The sequence below is a fragment of the Adelges cooleyi genome, unplaced genomic scaffold (genome assembly GCF_023614345.1).
Source record: "Adelges cooleyi isolate 19-005CV unplaced genomic scaffold, UGA_ACOO_1.1 ACOO_flye_CR_arks_rails_tigmint_CR_PRNA_307, whole genome shotgun sequence".
NCBI lineage: Eukaryota > Metazoa > Arthropoda > Insecta > Hemiptera > Adelgidae > Adelges > Adelges cooleyi.
Genome location: NW_026095978.1, coordinates 336393 through 353873, shown reverse-complemented (window position 1 = coordinate 353873; position 17481 = coordinate 336393). Strand labels below are relative to the sequence as shown.

The following is a 17481-nucleotide window of genomic DNA, read 5'->3' as shown; positions in this document are numbered from 1 at the left end:
AACCCGCAATCTATAAACATGTTGAACTGGAAACTATGTAGTGTAAATGAAAACCAAAAACAGAACAACACATTTTATAAATAAAGACCACAAAAATTATAAAACATTGTTTTTAAATAAAATCAAAAATATTACAATATAAAAAAATATTTGAATAAAATCCGAAAATGGCATGTTTTTTATGATCTCATGTACCTATTGAAACAATATAAAGATATATGGCAAATTTATTCATCTTAGAAATAGCTGACAGTCAACATTTAAGAAAAAAAAAATCATTAAATAATGAAAACTTCCGGGGCTTAAAAAAAAAAGATACAGGCTGACTGATGGAGACTTTTAGTAAATTAAAGTACAAATATCAATAAGGATTTTGGAGAAAAAAAATTGTGGTTGGAAAATTTGTCCGCTATTATCCTGTTACAAATAAAAATGATTGGCTATTTTTTTTTTTGTTTATGATTATTATTTATTGACAATAAACACTAGGTCTTCGTTGAGTAGCCTACCAATGTACAAGATACATATACCAATGTATAAGAGAATTTTACAGGACACAATATTGTATTCATTTTTAAAATAAAATACCATTTTTTTACACCATTATTTGTAAATTATATTGGATAAGTTCATTAAAACCTAAATTAATTTTGTTTAATCATTATTATTTAATTATATTCTTTGTATTTATTAAAACTCAAGATACAAGGAAAGACTTATATAGTTATCCTATTTTGATTTATTTTGGAACAACGAATCATTTTCTTTATTCAACCTATATACCCGTAATATATAAATATATTATATATAGTACCCATACAGAGTATAATATATATTCAGAAAATATCTATTTACCAATTACGCATGTACAAAAATGTTACCCACCAAAAAAACGAATAAAGAATAATAAATAATTTGTTATTACAATTTTTATTCCAATAATACCAACATAGGTATATCTACCGTGTCGAGGGGACGTGTCATGCCTTTTTTTCCCTAATCGAGAAATTAGTTTACAAAAAATAATATAGTCGTTGTTTTAATTTTTTTTTTTTTTTGAAGTAAAACCTGTAACAACTTAAAACGTCCATTGGAAACATTTCGTTTGATAACATGAGTGTGTAGGTACATATACGTATTATTGACCGTGTATAGGTTACCATGCACGTGTTGTGTTTGATAATCTGCAACGGCAACAGGTCGCTGTCGGTATAATATTTTTGATTTACATTTGCTTTTTAGTAGTAGACGAACCGTCGTGCGGTTTAAATACGATTACACGGCGTTGGTTCGGCCGTATTTTAAAACACCAACAATATTGTTATACACCGCGTTTAGTTTGTTTTTTTTATTTATATTTTATATTATGCACAGCAGTCGGACCGCCGTTTAGGTAGGTAGGTAGGTCGTGTGCCGTTGCAATAATTTACAAACGCTATTGTTCGACAACGCGTTGTGTAATATCATTCGTTATTATTTTTTAGCTTATGTAGATAAAAAAATTAAAAGAAAAAAAAAAAACTCAGCATAACAAAAAAAATAGACAATGAACCGACGCTTGGCCGCCGCCACGTTCGGCTGAGGTCGGCGGCGACGGCCGAACACTGCCGACGAAACCAGATCGGCCAGTCTCCATCATCAGCCAAAGACGACCGGCTCCGACCGCCGCGTTCCTCTGGTGGTGGTCACGGGCTGCGACACGGGCCTAGGTTATTCCCTGGTGGTCAGGTATTACTGTGGTGCCAGTACAGCGGTAGGATCGGATGCGGTGCCTGGCAAAATAGCCGTCGTCGCCCTTTGCCTGGAAGGAGCCGAACGCCTGGTCGACCGACTGCATCGACTGTCCGACGAAGGGTATAATGTATACTATTACATTATTTATATGATGCAGGCAATAGTGATGAACAAATTGCCGGGAATTTCATTTAAATATTCAAATATTCCCACTATCGGGAATTGATTGAGAATATTACAATTTTTATAAATATTGTTCATATGTTTCGATATTTAATTATACTTATAGTTATAAATATTATTCGAATACAAACATTATTATAATTATATAGACTTTAAAACGATTTGGTAGCTCAAAAAATATACTTGAATGCACTAATAATTACTAACTAACAAAAATATAAATATATAATATGAACATTTGAAATACATTTTACACTATATTTTTATAAAAATATTACCAAAACTAAAAAAAAAAGATACAACTTGTCATAAATCTTTTAAAAATAATAATAAAAATGAATACGTTTATAAGTACCTATAAATAAAATAAACAACAGTGTTATAGTACACTAGGACTTATAAATTAACTTTTTTTTTTTGAAGGAATATTCCGAGAGGTAGGGAAATATTTCTAGTAGCACATCACTAAAAGAGAATTTAAAATTAAAATAATATGTACCTACTTATTTTTTTTTAATGTTCCTATTAAGATACCTTATCTAACCAAAGCATAGGTTTTGCATAAAAATAATTTTGACTCAGATAACAGGTAAATTTTTTAATAACCCTAACATTATCACTATCTGTTACAAAACAGCAGCAGTTGCGGATGTTATGGCACTGGCGATGGAAGTTACAGTAGTAACAGTAAGTGTGATCTGTACGCGTGGTCAATGGATTTGCGCGATCCTCAAAGTGTTCGTGAGACTGCAAACCGCATACAGGACCTGGTTGAGACTCAGAACTACAGTGAGTATAAGATATACTTGTAAAAGTCTTACGACAGCAATTACTTACTAAGTATATTTCATATAGAAATGTATTCAAACAATGAGGCCCTAATAATACTCTAACAGCGTATACCCTAGAAATAAGCGAGTAGAAAAGACATTAAGGCGATTATACGTAATTAATAAAACATATATTTAGCCATAACATAAATTTGATACAAAAGATGTTTTAAAATAAATAAAAGTATTTCTACATAAAAAAAAATGTTGCAAGGAGTTTGAAAAAAAAATGTTAGCTGTGTATTAAAAAAAAAAAAATTACAAAATTACAAAATATTCCAAGTTCTTTCTAACTTCAAAATAATAGTTAAAAACTTATCGGTTGTAACGACCAATGAAACCTTCAATTATTCCCACACAAGAAGTTATATGTATTTTTTAAAATACTTTAATAACATTTATCAATATTATTAAAATGACCTTGAATCATATTTTAGCAGGAAATTGAATAGATACTTCAACAACATGAGTACATCAATAACATTTCCAAAGTATTATACATTTGGATTTAATTACAATGACTTATTTAAGACCCTTCAATAAATAACAAAAAAAAAATGATGATATTTTCTACCAAACTTGAAAAAATATTAATGTTTCTTTATGTGCTATGCAAATTTCCTACATTTCTTCCCGATTAAGTTGTACTGTTACATTGGACACATATCTGAGATGAGTTCGTGAGGTTTTTTGAACTAAACTACCTCAACCCAGAGATCGAATTTAACAGTCAACTTTAATTTCACATTTTAAAAACACCAAGGAGATTTTTGTATTTTTATATTTTTCTAAACGTTTAGCTTAATTAATTTACTTAAAGTTATTTCAAAAAAAGTTTATTTTTATTCCAATCGAATTTTGATTCGCAAATATATATATAACCGATTCTTAGCATATTATTATTTCAACGGTACTAATCAATAGTATCAAGGTCTTCGTATGGGTGTGCTATACCACTGTTCAGAGTACTATGACCACGGTTAATGGTTTACACTTTTTATTTTTAGAATTACACGCGGTGGTAAATAATGCGGCTCGCATGCTGATGGCCGAGTACGAGTGGCAAACGACAAGACTTATCACAGAACAGTTTCGTGTAAACGTTCTAGGCCCAATGGAATTAACGTCATCGCTTTTACCTAAAGTGCGTTGTGACCGAGGTGAGTCGTGATTCGTAGACTTTCATAGACGTAGCTTGATGAAGTCGGGGGAGGGGTAGGGGCTATGGAAGTTCATAAAATTCAAAATCATTCAAGCTCCCAGTGAATTTGTTTTTACAAATTTTGTCACCTTTGAATAGAAGAAAGAGGTACACTCTAAAAAGGTTTTTCCTTCTAACTGTAAGTACAAAAAAAACAATAATTCATCAAGCAAAGTAAATAATACGAGGAAAACTCATACGTTCAGACAGTAGTTAAAGATTAGGATATAAGATTTTGGGACAAAGAAGTGAGTGAATGTGATGATATTTAGAACTGTAGCTTGGGAGACTCACAAGAAATAAGTGTATGTTAGAAAATTTAATTTTTTTTTTTTTGTTCAGGTCGGATTATTAATGTACTGAGTCATTGCGCTATGGTACCATTGCCGGGCATAGCCGTTTATAGGGCTACAAAAGCAGCAGTGCAAGCGTGGACTTGCGGATCTCGAGCAGAAAACGGTGGCGTCAGTTGGATTTCGTTTTACCCAGGTATGGTATTTTATTGAATTACATCGAACCTGGACAGTATATAAATAATAATTCAAATAATTGTTTAAATTATTATTTTTACGTCTTCTTTTTAACAAAGACCCAATTCAAATAAATGTATGTTCAAACAAATTCAAATAACATCTAAAAAGCCAGTAGAGTGGGGTCGGGTCATAGTAGGGATGGAGCATATTGGGGCGGTGAGGTCACAGGTCTACATTGGTTATTACAACTGAAAGTAATAAACACTTTCAAATAAACGCTTCGATGCGAATCTGTGGTTATGTTCAAACCAGTACAGTACAAACCAAGTAAGAAAGTATTAAAGTAAGGTGCAGTATCCACGGATTAGGATTAAAGCGTTTATTTAAAAGGGATTTTATCCGAGTAAGCCAGTAAAGAGTGGTCTGGGAATAGTAGGGTCAAAGCATAATGAGAACGGAGATGTAGTCTACAGTATCCTACAAGAAATAGGTCAAATTTTTATTTTAAATCACTTTAAGTAAACACATTGAACCAATCTGTAGAGATTGTACCTCATTATAATGGTTTTTACCGTGCTTGGTTTTGACACTACTGGTTTGACTACAGATTTCTTTGATAAAAAAAACTACCACCCCTTCTAGGGGAAAGGCAGTGGCGTCATTTGGTGGGGGGGGGCAGGTAGGGGTATTTGCCCCACCCTTAATTTTTATGGGCTGGTCAAATTTTCGATACATAAGGACGTAAATTATCTGTTTTTTATGCAACTACCTACATTTACTTACCCTATAATAAATCGCCTGAACTGACTACCAAGTATAATAGGTATGAAGGTTTATAATATTTGTATTATCACTGTTTTGTATCTAAGTGTTTTGGAAAAAATATTTATATTTGTAAATGAACAGTGGGCCGACAAAATGTTGCCCCACCATTAGAAAAACTAAAATGTCGTTCCTGGGGAAAGGTTTTGTGACATATGTTTGATTTGTCAGTATTTATTGGTAGAACTATGTCTAAAAAATATTTCATACAAATTTGGAAGGTATTGACTGTTTTAAAAACGTTTTGGATGTTTTTCTCGATTTTAAAATGGAAAGAGAATGCTTTTTTGAAATTTCCATTTTTATTTCTCGAATTTCAGGATCGTTTTACACGCATTCATCGATTATGGGCGGCGGAGGCAGACGTGACGGTTACTACGATGAAATGTCGGAGGCGTTAACCGACGAACAAAGGGAGCACTACGGTCAGTATATGCGTGCTTACAAGGGGTACTTGGACATGGTGGACGTGGCAGTGCCATCTCAAGACGAACCTGTCCCCAACAGTGACTTGTACAGATTTATGGACCATGCGCTGTGGTCGACCCTGCCTAAAGCCGAATACAGGGTGCCGGAACCGTGGCGTTACCGTATATACTCAACATTAGCGCATGTGTGTTCCGCGTTACGACTTCACGGTTGGAGAGACCAACTGATCAGACGGTTCGTCTGTACGCCTACGTTCGTTAGCAACAGGAACAAATCAGCATAGGCTACATTGGTGATGGGAATAATCCGGACTGGCGAGAATTCAAGAATCCAAATTTACCGATTTTGAAAGTATTATTTTATACAAGGGGGTCGCAATAGCCAATAAGTGGTCTTAAAATGAAGTAAGCGAATAAGCGAGTTCCAGTGTGACTAGACGACGAAATAACCTTTTTTATTGTACATATTTCTAATTATTTGTTTCATTACAGCAACCAAATGATACAACACATATTGCTTTTCAGATGTAATATTACACACTGTCATATAGTCATATGCAATTCGAATTTATCTAATGATCTATATAGATGGTAACTATTTTACTGTACAGTTTTTAACAACTTAATAAAAGTATTTATTTTTGTTTAAAGTGGTCACACTGTCGCTCGGCTTCTTGACTACTTCATTTCTGCTGACATTGTATTATGATATAACAACTTTATACATTTTTACTCTTACTATGATTTTATAAAAAGAAACTATACTTACATTCGTTTATGCATTTCTCGTGATACGAATCACAAACTAATTATAAGTTATAACTGTACATTTATCTGAAAAAAACAAACACAATAAAAGAAAAAATCTAAACCAGGGCCGGCGCAAGACATAGGCAACATGGGTATATTGCCTTGGGCGGCATTTTCCAAAGGGAGCAATTAATTTAAACAATTTTTTTTAATAAATAAATAAGTTAATTAACTAATTATTTCAGATAAATATTTGAAAATGCCGCAAAATTGGAGTGGCCTAAGTTGAAATACTGTCTATTGCCGACTTCGGTCGAAACCATAAAGATATATTATTTTAATTATGAACTTAATTTATACATAATAATATCAATTATTTGATATGAAATAATTACCAACTATTATAAATATCAAAATGGATTAAGTATGAATTTTTGAAAAATAAAAATATCTTTATAATTTATACTGTACATAATATGTGTATAACATATTGTATAACTAACAGTAAATAGTAATATTCGGATTTTTAAATTCAAAACATAACTTTAGGATTTTTGGATAATCTGGATTTACGTCATATCACTAATAGCTTCCAAAAACGGCATACGAAGTGATCAACATTTTATTTTAAACAGTTTTGTAGATTTTAACTAAGATCAAAATTAGTCTTTAGTTTTTAGATTGACACTTATTGAAATAAAAAAATATTTGTTTTTGAAAATTATAATCAAATAACATTATTCGAACAAAAACTATTTTTATAATTTAAGTATACCTAATGCATTATTTACATTCTAAATTTCTTTTTAAAGTGATTTTGTTACTTAACTTAAAATTGTTATATTTGTTAATTACCAATACAACTAATTATAAATTCGAATAAACTAACAACCTTTTTCGATTGTTATTGGTGGCTTATTCACACAATTGATCATTTTGTTCAATTGATTATTTTATTCACGTAATATTTCCCTTAAATAAACATTATTAATATTATAATTTGTTTTTAAAACTTACCAGTTAGAACTACCATTTAAAATATGATTGTAAACTTGGACACTAAAATTTGGTAATGTATTAAATTATATACTATGTGTATTTAATTTGACATTAGTTGCAATAATTATTAAAAAATTGCTATAAAGTAAAATTGTAATTTATCTGTTTAGTAAATATTAATGAAATGTATATCAAATTAGAAATAGATTACGTTGGGTTTAGTCAATTTAGGTGTATTAAGATTCAATTACATGAATTATGAAAATCAGAAACATATATTATTATATAATTTGTAATTTATTGTATTGCCTGCGTTACAATTTTAAAATTGTAATTTAGAACAAAACAAAACAAAACAAACTTTGAAATGACTATGGAATAATTATTCATATTGTATTTCAATCCATGAAAGCTTTTATACATTTATATGAAATTTGTTCCATAGAAACAGGTATTTCAGTTCTTCATTGTTCTCAGTGCCTACAGCTTACCTATTACAACTTCTCTCTCTTAGTTTGTTAGCTCATAATTATATTTGATTCTACGTTAGTTGCTTGTAGTTACTTAGTAAACAAAAAAAAAATTGTATTCCCTTATTTCGTGGAGTCGGTAACAATACTGTTCACAATTGTACTGGCTTGAGAATAACATGTGCCATGTTTTGTAAAAAAACGGGCACTGATATGTTTAGTAACTATAAACTCTATAGGAACACCGGCTTGACCGTAGAATTATTTAACAACGACTTTTAGTTTACAAAAAATTCATATAAATTTAAATTTAATGGAATAATTTAAAGGCAATTTTTACAACAAACTAATAGTTGTTTATTTTTAACAGTCCAATTTAAATTTTGTGGACATATTGAAGTTGATCTTCACCGACCGATAAAAAGTCATCAAGGCCCCTGGAAAAATAGAATTTTAGAAAAAATGATAAACTAACAAAATAGTCCTTCACAATTAAAAAAAAATATATATTGAATGATTAGAGGTAATTATTGATACCCCAACTATGGGTATCAAAACACAGCTGTTCAAACCAACACAGTCCAAATCAGCACAGTAAGAAAGAGTGAGAGTTTTAAGTATTATATTTTTAATAATTGTTACAAAAACGTTTTAGGGATATTAACTTTTAGTTTAAAAAAAGACTATTAAAATACTGCTACAGAAAAAATAAATTTTAAAATCCAGCTGATTACGCTCAACAGTTATATATTAAATAATATTTTTTGTTTAAAAAAAAGCTTATTTACCAATGTTTGTAGGATATTTTATAAATCATGTTTTGGCGAATATTAAATTATTCTAGAAATACAAAAAAAATTAAACTTTCAACAGTTATTTCCTAAGTAATTAAAACTGTATTATAATGTAAAAGAAATATTTTTAGGCTTCGATGCAAAGCGAGAAGGTATTAGTTTTACTCTGATGTGTGTTTTTTTTTATCTGTATACACTGTAACTTTTTTAATACTGGACCAATTCCTTCGAATAGAAACTCTATAAATCGCAAATTTCATCTAGTTGGTACTTTGAGGGAATACAATTTGAAAAAACCATACGAGATTTAAAGTTAGAAATTTTACTGGCTATAATTTCGAGAAAAAGAGTCGGATTGAGTTGAAATTTAAAAGGAATATTTATTTCGTATGCACTCACTCGAAAGAGTCTCAAGTTTAAATTAAACCCATTTGCCACACCCCTAGAGGGGGTTCAAGTTTTTTTAGTTTTTTAGCCGTAATTTTAAGACCATTAAGTTGAAAATTTGTCAGTAGTAAGAACTCGTATGTATTCATATCATATTAAACGGAAAACAAAATCGGCACTACAGGTTTTTTTTAATTGCCGGAAAACTGTGTTTTCGCAGATTGCGTATATTTTAACAAAAAACACTTAAAATCTTAAAATTTTTTTTATCAAATCATTAAAACAATTTTTTGTAGACCTATGCAGAATGATACTATTAAGTTTTGTGCTCAAGTAACACTTTTGACAATTTACACAAATTCAATTTTTTTTTTTTTTTAACTAAAAACACGGTGTACCAGATGTGATAAACGAACAAGCGCTAAAAACTCTCAGTTGGTAACGTCTACCCGTGTTAGGTTAGGTTAGGACCCAATGGTCGGTATCATAATATTGTGTTAATTACATGATATCACAGACGACTAAATCGTGTAACTGATAATAGTAGATACACGATTTATTGGGAAAAAAACCGATCCGTGTACTTATTAAGATACTTAATGATTTTGACACGACAAAACCACTGTTGTTATCTCGTTATTTTATCGCCCGCGTTATATTACCTTACCGAAGATCAACTATGAGTATATAAGGTCCAACTACCTGCAAATTATGAAGAGAACTGTTGTTTTTTGGATTCAGATTATGTGTTGGTTTTTATGCAGTATACCGACCCAAAATGTATTTTATACTACACAATTTTTTTAATGAAACACTTATGTTTTGCATATTGTTAAACTGTTATTCATTTAAAGAGATTCACGCTTGATTGTTTAAATTACCTAATATTAGATAATCTGCTTCGTGCTAATTAAAATTTTTAGTCTATCAACTTGTAGCTCTAATTTTGTATAAAATATTTCATTATTTTATTACTATGTACAAATTAAGTTATATATAATAATAATTAAGTCATAAATGATAATACTTTATTTTATGACTAGATCAAATCTCGTGAACATTTAACATTACGATACTGCTCCTATACTATTATTAAAAAAACACAATTTTTGAAATCTCCATAAAAGGTAATAGTTAAATAACAGGCAACAGTCGACCGCTAGTGGCTATAAACGTTAGTAATATTTAACTAATAAGTAATATATGTAGGTAAAATTTATTGTTTTGAATAAGCATCAAAGCGTTTATTTGAAAGTGATTTTATCCGAGAGGACTAGTACAGTAGAGTATAGGCAATTGTTTGTACTCAAAAATACCTCAACGATTAAAAACATAAAAATATATAAGCATTTTTCCACATTTTTTGTTTTACATCTGTAAATACAAGAACATAATAGTAATAATTTTGATAAAATCGACTATAATTGTGTATTTGGATAGGTACTTTGAAAATACAAATGTATACAAACAGATTTAAATAAAAATATGTTTTTAAAGATAAACATTGTAAAAACGTAAATGTAGTTTTAGGTTTTTAATATTCAACGTAGCCACAATTTGTTTTTTATGAATTCCATATCTGTCGAGTGCGCTTTGATTAAACAATGGCAATCACTGGTATTCTCTTTTTGTATACATTTTACTCTAGCGTTTCGTTACTTTGTGCGACCCGTGTGGACACTTTGAATGAGCTTCTTACGTACACCGGTTGGCAAGGAATCCCAGAACCGAGATATAACTATATACGGGTCATAGAACGATGGATGGAAACCGAAGAGATGTTCTACGTGTACGATCTGATTGCAAATAATCGCAAGGGACAAATTGTAAGCAATGAAAACGTTGAGTATAAGCTACGACAAGCCAACCAGTTTCTGAATTGTAAGTATGCTTTGGAGCTGAAAAACTCATACATCCTCGTAGCCGAGCTAGGAGCCCAGTGTCAGAGAACCGATTTAAAAAGTTTTAATCCAAATAAATGTATGGATAATCTGGTGTGGACATTCAAACAGTATGATCACATAGCATTGCGTATGCACGGCGCCCTGTCGTGTTTTTACCAATTATCCCCAACCACTGTGTTCAACAAAGACGTATTTGACATTTTAGAAGACTTATTGGCTTATTCCGGTATGAAAAATTGCGACAGATATAGTTATAGCACTACGGAGGAAGTGTTCGTTATGGAGTTTCAAGCTATCGATGAAGACATTTCTAAAATTCTACACCGTCTCGAGTTGTTCCACTACAGTTTTTGTGACCCCATTCCTTTGAGAGAGTTAGATTATGGGATCTCATATCCCAGGAAAGCTCTTAAGAAACAGTTGACCAATTTGAAAAAAATGAAGGATATGAGTCTTACAGTAATGGGAGAGGTGAAAGATAGAAAAACCGAGTTTATAGGATTATTTGACAAAGAATCCGGCTTTTGTTTTGATCCAATATCAAGAACTACTCGTATAATAAAGAACGACTTGGAGACGGTAAGACGCGTAGAACGGATGAAACACCTTTTAGAAAATCCAAGATGGCACATAGTGAATACACTTAAAATTATATTTCACAACAACGGCACACAACCTGTTCTCGTGTCAAATACCGTAAATATTGCTGCAGTTACCAACAAAAACGTTGACATTAAAATCCAAATAGCCCATCTTTTCTTGAGCTGTAAATATAATCAGGTGCTTATTGAGTGTGTTGATCACGCCATACGCATATGGAATCAATCTAAGCAAACGCCGGACGAAATAAGAGGAATTAAAAGATTTTTAGGTTTTGGTATTTCTCAGAATAACCGTTTGAAACGATTCCGGACTACGATCGTTAAAAGTGATCCGTTGCTGTCGCTCATGAGTGATGCACTATCGTTTTTCTATGAACTGGCTCCAGAAATGAAGTACAACAAGGAAGTTTTCAACATTATAAAAAGTTTCCGAACAACTTTTATTGTCGAAAATGTCACTCTGAATGTCGAGAAAGATATGTTGGAATTCTTGCAACACTTGCACGCGTTCTTCGATGCATTTTGTAAAGAAGAATATTTGTTTTACTCCAAATACGATTTAGAATTAAGTCCAGAGCAAACCATGGATATAGAATTATTATTCGAAGACAAAATTAACTATTTCATAGAAGGAATATTGAAAATTTAGAAGACACGGAATATGTTCAAATAAATAATAAACGACAAATTACATAAGAATCATACTAAATTTTTAAGTGAAAAAAGTATTTTTAAAAAAATTTGTATTATTTTTCGAATTGAATTCCTTTTATTAAAAGTTGTTTAACTGTTAAAGTACTAGAACAGTTATTTGTCTTATCTTAAATTATTATTCTCATATAGGCTACTTCTTTATTGGTTTCATATGTGTGATTAACCATACTTTCAAATCCAAAATTATTTTGCCCATTTTATTATAATATAAACTTGCATTACGCAACGTCACGGTGTGGCACAAAAAAAATATATTATCACCTAGAAAAAAAATTTATGGATGCTAATCACTTCACATATTTCAAGAGGTGACAAAAACGAAATATAGTAGAACAGTATGTATTTCCAAAATTAGGTCATGCTGTGCTCGATTTTTAAGTTAACGGGTGCTGCAATTTTTTTTACTTTAAATGGACATAACTACATATCACATATTTGTCTGGGAAATAGTGCGTTGAGACCGTCACAACTTGATGTAGAGTATTTATACATAAATTATATTTTTGTAATGTAACCATTCGGCTTTTAACCCTGTTTAAACCATTTTAAAACAATTATTATTAAAGTTAATCATGTTAAAAATTTAGGACGAGAGAAAGGGTGGAGTGTTTTATCTGCGCACATCACTCTAACTACTAACGTTACTTACCAACAGGTGTGTAGCCCTTGGTAGAATTCTTTCTCCCCTAACCAGAGATAGGTGGTTATAGATCTGTAGGAACTAGGAAAACGGCTTGTCCTTGTACCACTGGCGCGGCGTGCTTATTAGTAGTGTTCAGCATTTCGAAATACTGGCTTGCCTGACACAATACTAAACAAAACAATATATTTGTTCAATTTATACGTACTGTCGTTTTATTTCTATCAAAGCGAATGAATTCATTGTGAATTAAGATAAGAATATCCAAACATGAATAACAAACGAATTGTTATTCATGTTGTAATATTCAATGTTGTATATTCAATTGTAACCCAATGTTATTTTGAATTTGTTGGCATGACAAACATTTTCTTATTTTTTGGCCAGTACCTATTTACCAAAACAGTATAAAAAAATACTATATTAATATAAATAAAAATGAAATTATGCTCAGTGGAACACACATCACTTAAGAACGGCTGGACCGATTTGGCTAATTTTTTTTTAATATTAGTAATAGTCTAAATAAGGTTTTAATAGAATAAAAAATTAAAAAAGTTACCTGGAAAATTGAAAAATTCAAAATTTTTAATTTTTTTTGAATGTGAATGAATGGGATATAATTGGTCCGTCGAAACCAATCGCGTGACAATGAATAACTGTGCACCAAGACAAACAAATTTTGCGTTAAACCACAATGTAGACCAATCCGTTGCTATTGGATCGATGAGCGACAAATAGGCGCCATTGGAATAAATATTATTTCTAACACCGATGTTTAAAAAATATTTCTTTTATATTATAATACAGTTTTAATACTTGAGAAATTACTGTTGAAACTTGAATTTTTTTTGTATTCCTAGAATAATTTAATATTCGCCAAAACATAATTTATAAAATATTCTACAAACATTGGTAAATAAGCTTTTTTTAAACAAAAAATATTATATAATATATAACTGTTGTGCGGAATCAACTGGGTTTTAAAATTTAATTTTTTCTGTAGAAGCATTTTAACAGTCTTTTTTTTAACTAAAAGTTAATATCCCTAAAACGTTTTTGTAACAATTATTAAAAATATAATACTTAAAATTCTCACTTTTTCTTACTGTGTTGGCTTGAACAGCTGTGTTTTGATACCCATAGTTAGGGTACCAATGATTACCTTTAATAATTTTGCAGCTTCTATAGCCAGTAAGTAGATCATTTAATATATATATTTTTTTTAATTGTGAAGGACTATTTTGTTAGTTTATAATTTATTCTAAAATTCTATTTTTCCAGGGGCCTTGATGACTTCTTATCCGATAAATGAAAGTTTGCCAACATGCATAGCTATGTATACAGAGACGGGGTCGGTGAGTATCCACTTCAAAATTTCCACAAAATTGACATTGGACTGTTAAAAGTATTAACTATTAGTTTGTTGTAAAAATTTACTTTAAATTATTTCGTTAAATTTAAATTTATATACAGTTTTTGTAAACTAAAAGTCGTTGTTAAATAATTCTACGGTCAAGCCGGTGTTCCTATAGAGTTTTTCATAGTTCCCAAGAGAGATAAATTGTAATAGGTAAGCTGTAGGCACTGAGAACATTGAAGAACTGAAATTCGTGTTTCTATAGAACAAACGATAACATTTATAACATGATTTACAAAGTGAATATAGGTGTGACTAGTTTTTATAATTATCATGTGGTGAATTTTTATAGTCTTTCCTTTAATACATTTTAGATACGACTTCTATTTAATAGCACAACATTTGAGACAATGTACAGTGGACCATGCTCTGCCAGGTTAATAAGGATACTTTAAATCATCAACTGGATCAAATGAAAAAACTTACACTTAAAGTGTGCCATATGTATTTTATTAATTGGCCGGCGAGTAATCTTTTATTTACGTAAATAAAAAAGTTTTATGATTACGTCTATTGTTAATCATATTTAATTAAATGGTTTGTTTAAGGGCACTATATGTGTACCAGCCCAATGTTAATTAGTTCACAAATTAGACTACTTTGCTGTTCAAACTTTGAGAGGACCACTTTTTGTAATACCAGTTTTTTTACTACTTGTAAGTAGTAAAGGTAAGTTGTACTATTTTCTATTTATCATTATTTAATTTTTCATTGTTTTATTTGACCCATACAAAGTGTCGTTAATACCCAATGTTTTATTTTGTTAATTGTTTATTCTATTCAAACTGTTAAATTGTTGTAAATTGTTAACTGTATAAATTATTAATTGTTTATCATTACAATATAAATTATCATTTTATTAAAAATATAATTTCATACTTTTTGGTAATTTTATAATTTTATAATAGTGCAATTAAAAAAAAAAAAAATGAGTAGGTATCGAGTAGCATAATACCTATGCAGTGAAAATTATAATAAATTCCTGAGATAAAACCCTTAACAGCGTATCGAAATGGTTTGTAGTTTTTATTTAAAATATAAATACATTAATCAGTTAATCAATATAATAAATAATGATTAATTAGAAAAAATATTTTAAAATACAATATATACCTACATTATGTATACTTAAAAAAAAGTAAAAAATAACATAATTAGTTTATTAATGTTATTTTCCGAAATAATTAATAAATTAAACAAAAAGTTGTAGTTAATAAAAATGAACCAATCATACCAATTGTAACGCAGGCAATACAATAAATACAAATTATATAATTATATATGTTTCTGATTTTCATAATTCATGTAATTCAATATTAATATACCTAAATTGACTAAACGTAATCTATTTCTAATTTAATATACATTTCATTAATATTTACTAAACAGATAAATTAAAATTTTACTTTATAGCAATTTTTGAATAATTATTGCAACTAATGTCAAATTAAATACACATAGTATATAATTTAATACATTACCAAATTTTAGTGTCCAAGTTTACAATCATATTTTAAATGGTAGTTCTAACTGGTAAGTTTTAAATATTATAATATTATAATGTTTATTTAAGGGAAATATTACGTGAATAAAATAATCAATTGAACAAAATGATCAATTGTGTGAATAAGCCACCAATAACAATCGAAAAAGGTTGTTAGTTTATTCGAATATATAATTAGTTGTATCCTAAAGTTATGTTTTGAATTTAAAAATCCGAATATTACTGTTTACTGTTAGTTATACAATATGTTATACACATATTATGTACAGTATAAATTATAAAGATATTTTTATTTTTCAAAAATTCATACTTAATCCATTTTGATATTTATAATAGTTGGTAATTATTTCATATCAAATAATTGATATTATTATGTATAAATTAAGTTCATAATTAAAATAATATATCTTTATGGTTTCGACCGAAGTCGGCAATAGACAGTATTTCAACTTAGGCCACTCCAATTTTGCGGCATTTTCAAATATTTATCTGAAATAATTAGTTAATTAACTTATTTATTTATTAAAAAAAATTGTTTTAATTAATTGCTCCCTTTGGAAAATGCCGCCCAAGGCAATATACCCATGTTGCCTATGTCTTGCGCCGGCCCTGGTTTAGATTTTTTCTTTTATTGTGTTTGTTTTTTTCAGATAAATGTACAGTTATAACTTATAATTAGTTTGTGATTCGTATCACGAGAAATGCATAAACGAATGTAAGTATAGTTTCTTTTTATAAAATCATAGTAAGAGTAAAAATGTATAAAGTTGTTATATCATAATACAATGTCAGCAGAAATGAAGTAGTCAAGAAGCCGAGCGACAGTGTGACCACTTTAAACAAAAATAAATACTTTTATTAAGTTGTTAAAAACTGTACAGTAAAATAGTTACCATCTATATAGATCATTAGATAAATTCGAATTGCATATGACTATATGACAGTGTGTAATATTACATCTGAAAAGCAATATGTGTTGTATCATTTGGTTGCTGTAATGAAACAAATAATTAGAAATATGTACAATAAAAAAGGTTATTTCGTCGTCTAGTCACACTGGAACTCGCTTATTCGCTTATTTCATTTTAAGACCACTTATTGGCTATTGCGACCCCCTTGTATAAAATAATACTTTCAAAATCGGTAAATTTGGATTCTTGAATTCTCGCCAGTCCGGATTATTCCCATCACCAATGTAGCCTATGCTGATTTGTTCCTGTTGCTAACGAACGTAGGCGTACAGACGAACCGTCTGATCAGTTGGTCTCTCCAACCGTGAAGTCGTAACGCGGAACACACATGCGCTAATGTTGAGTATATACGGTAACGCCACGGTTCCGGCACCCTGTATTCGGCTTTAGGCAGGGTCGACCACAGCGCATGGTCCATAAATCTGTACAAGTCACTGTTGGGGACAGGTTCGTCTTGAGATGACACTGCCACGTCCACCATGTCCAAGTACCCCTTGTAAGCACGCATATACTGACCGTAGTGCTCCCTTTGTTCGTCGGTTAACGCCTCCGACATTTCATCGTAGTAACCGTCACGTCTGCCTCCGCCGCCCATAATCGATGAATGCGTGTAAAACGATCCTGAAATTCGAGAAATAAAAATGGAAATTTCAAA

General features: G+C 30.2%; 1 protein-coding gene across 1 annotated transcript; it reads left to right on the top strand.

The window, feature by feature from the left end:
- The first annotated feature begins 1598 nt into the window (after positions 1-1598).
- Positions 1599-7175, top strand: LOC126839677 (estradiol 17-beta-dehydrogenase 2-like). The gene is made up of 5 exons (XM_050575084.1): positions 1599-1854; positions 2555-2706; positions 3755-3907; positions 4291-4437; positions 5564-7175. The coding sequence occupies exons 2-5, from the start codon at positions 2631-2633 to the stop codon at positions 5953-5955; spliced, it is 768 nt and encodes a 255-aa protein (XP_050431041.1). The 5' UTR covers positions 1599-1854; positions 2555-2630; the 3' UTR covers positions 5956-7175.
- Positions 7176-17481: the final 10306 nt, after the last annotated feature.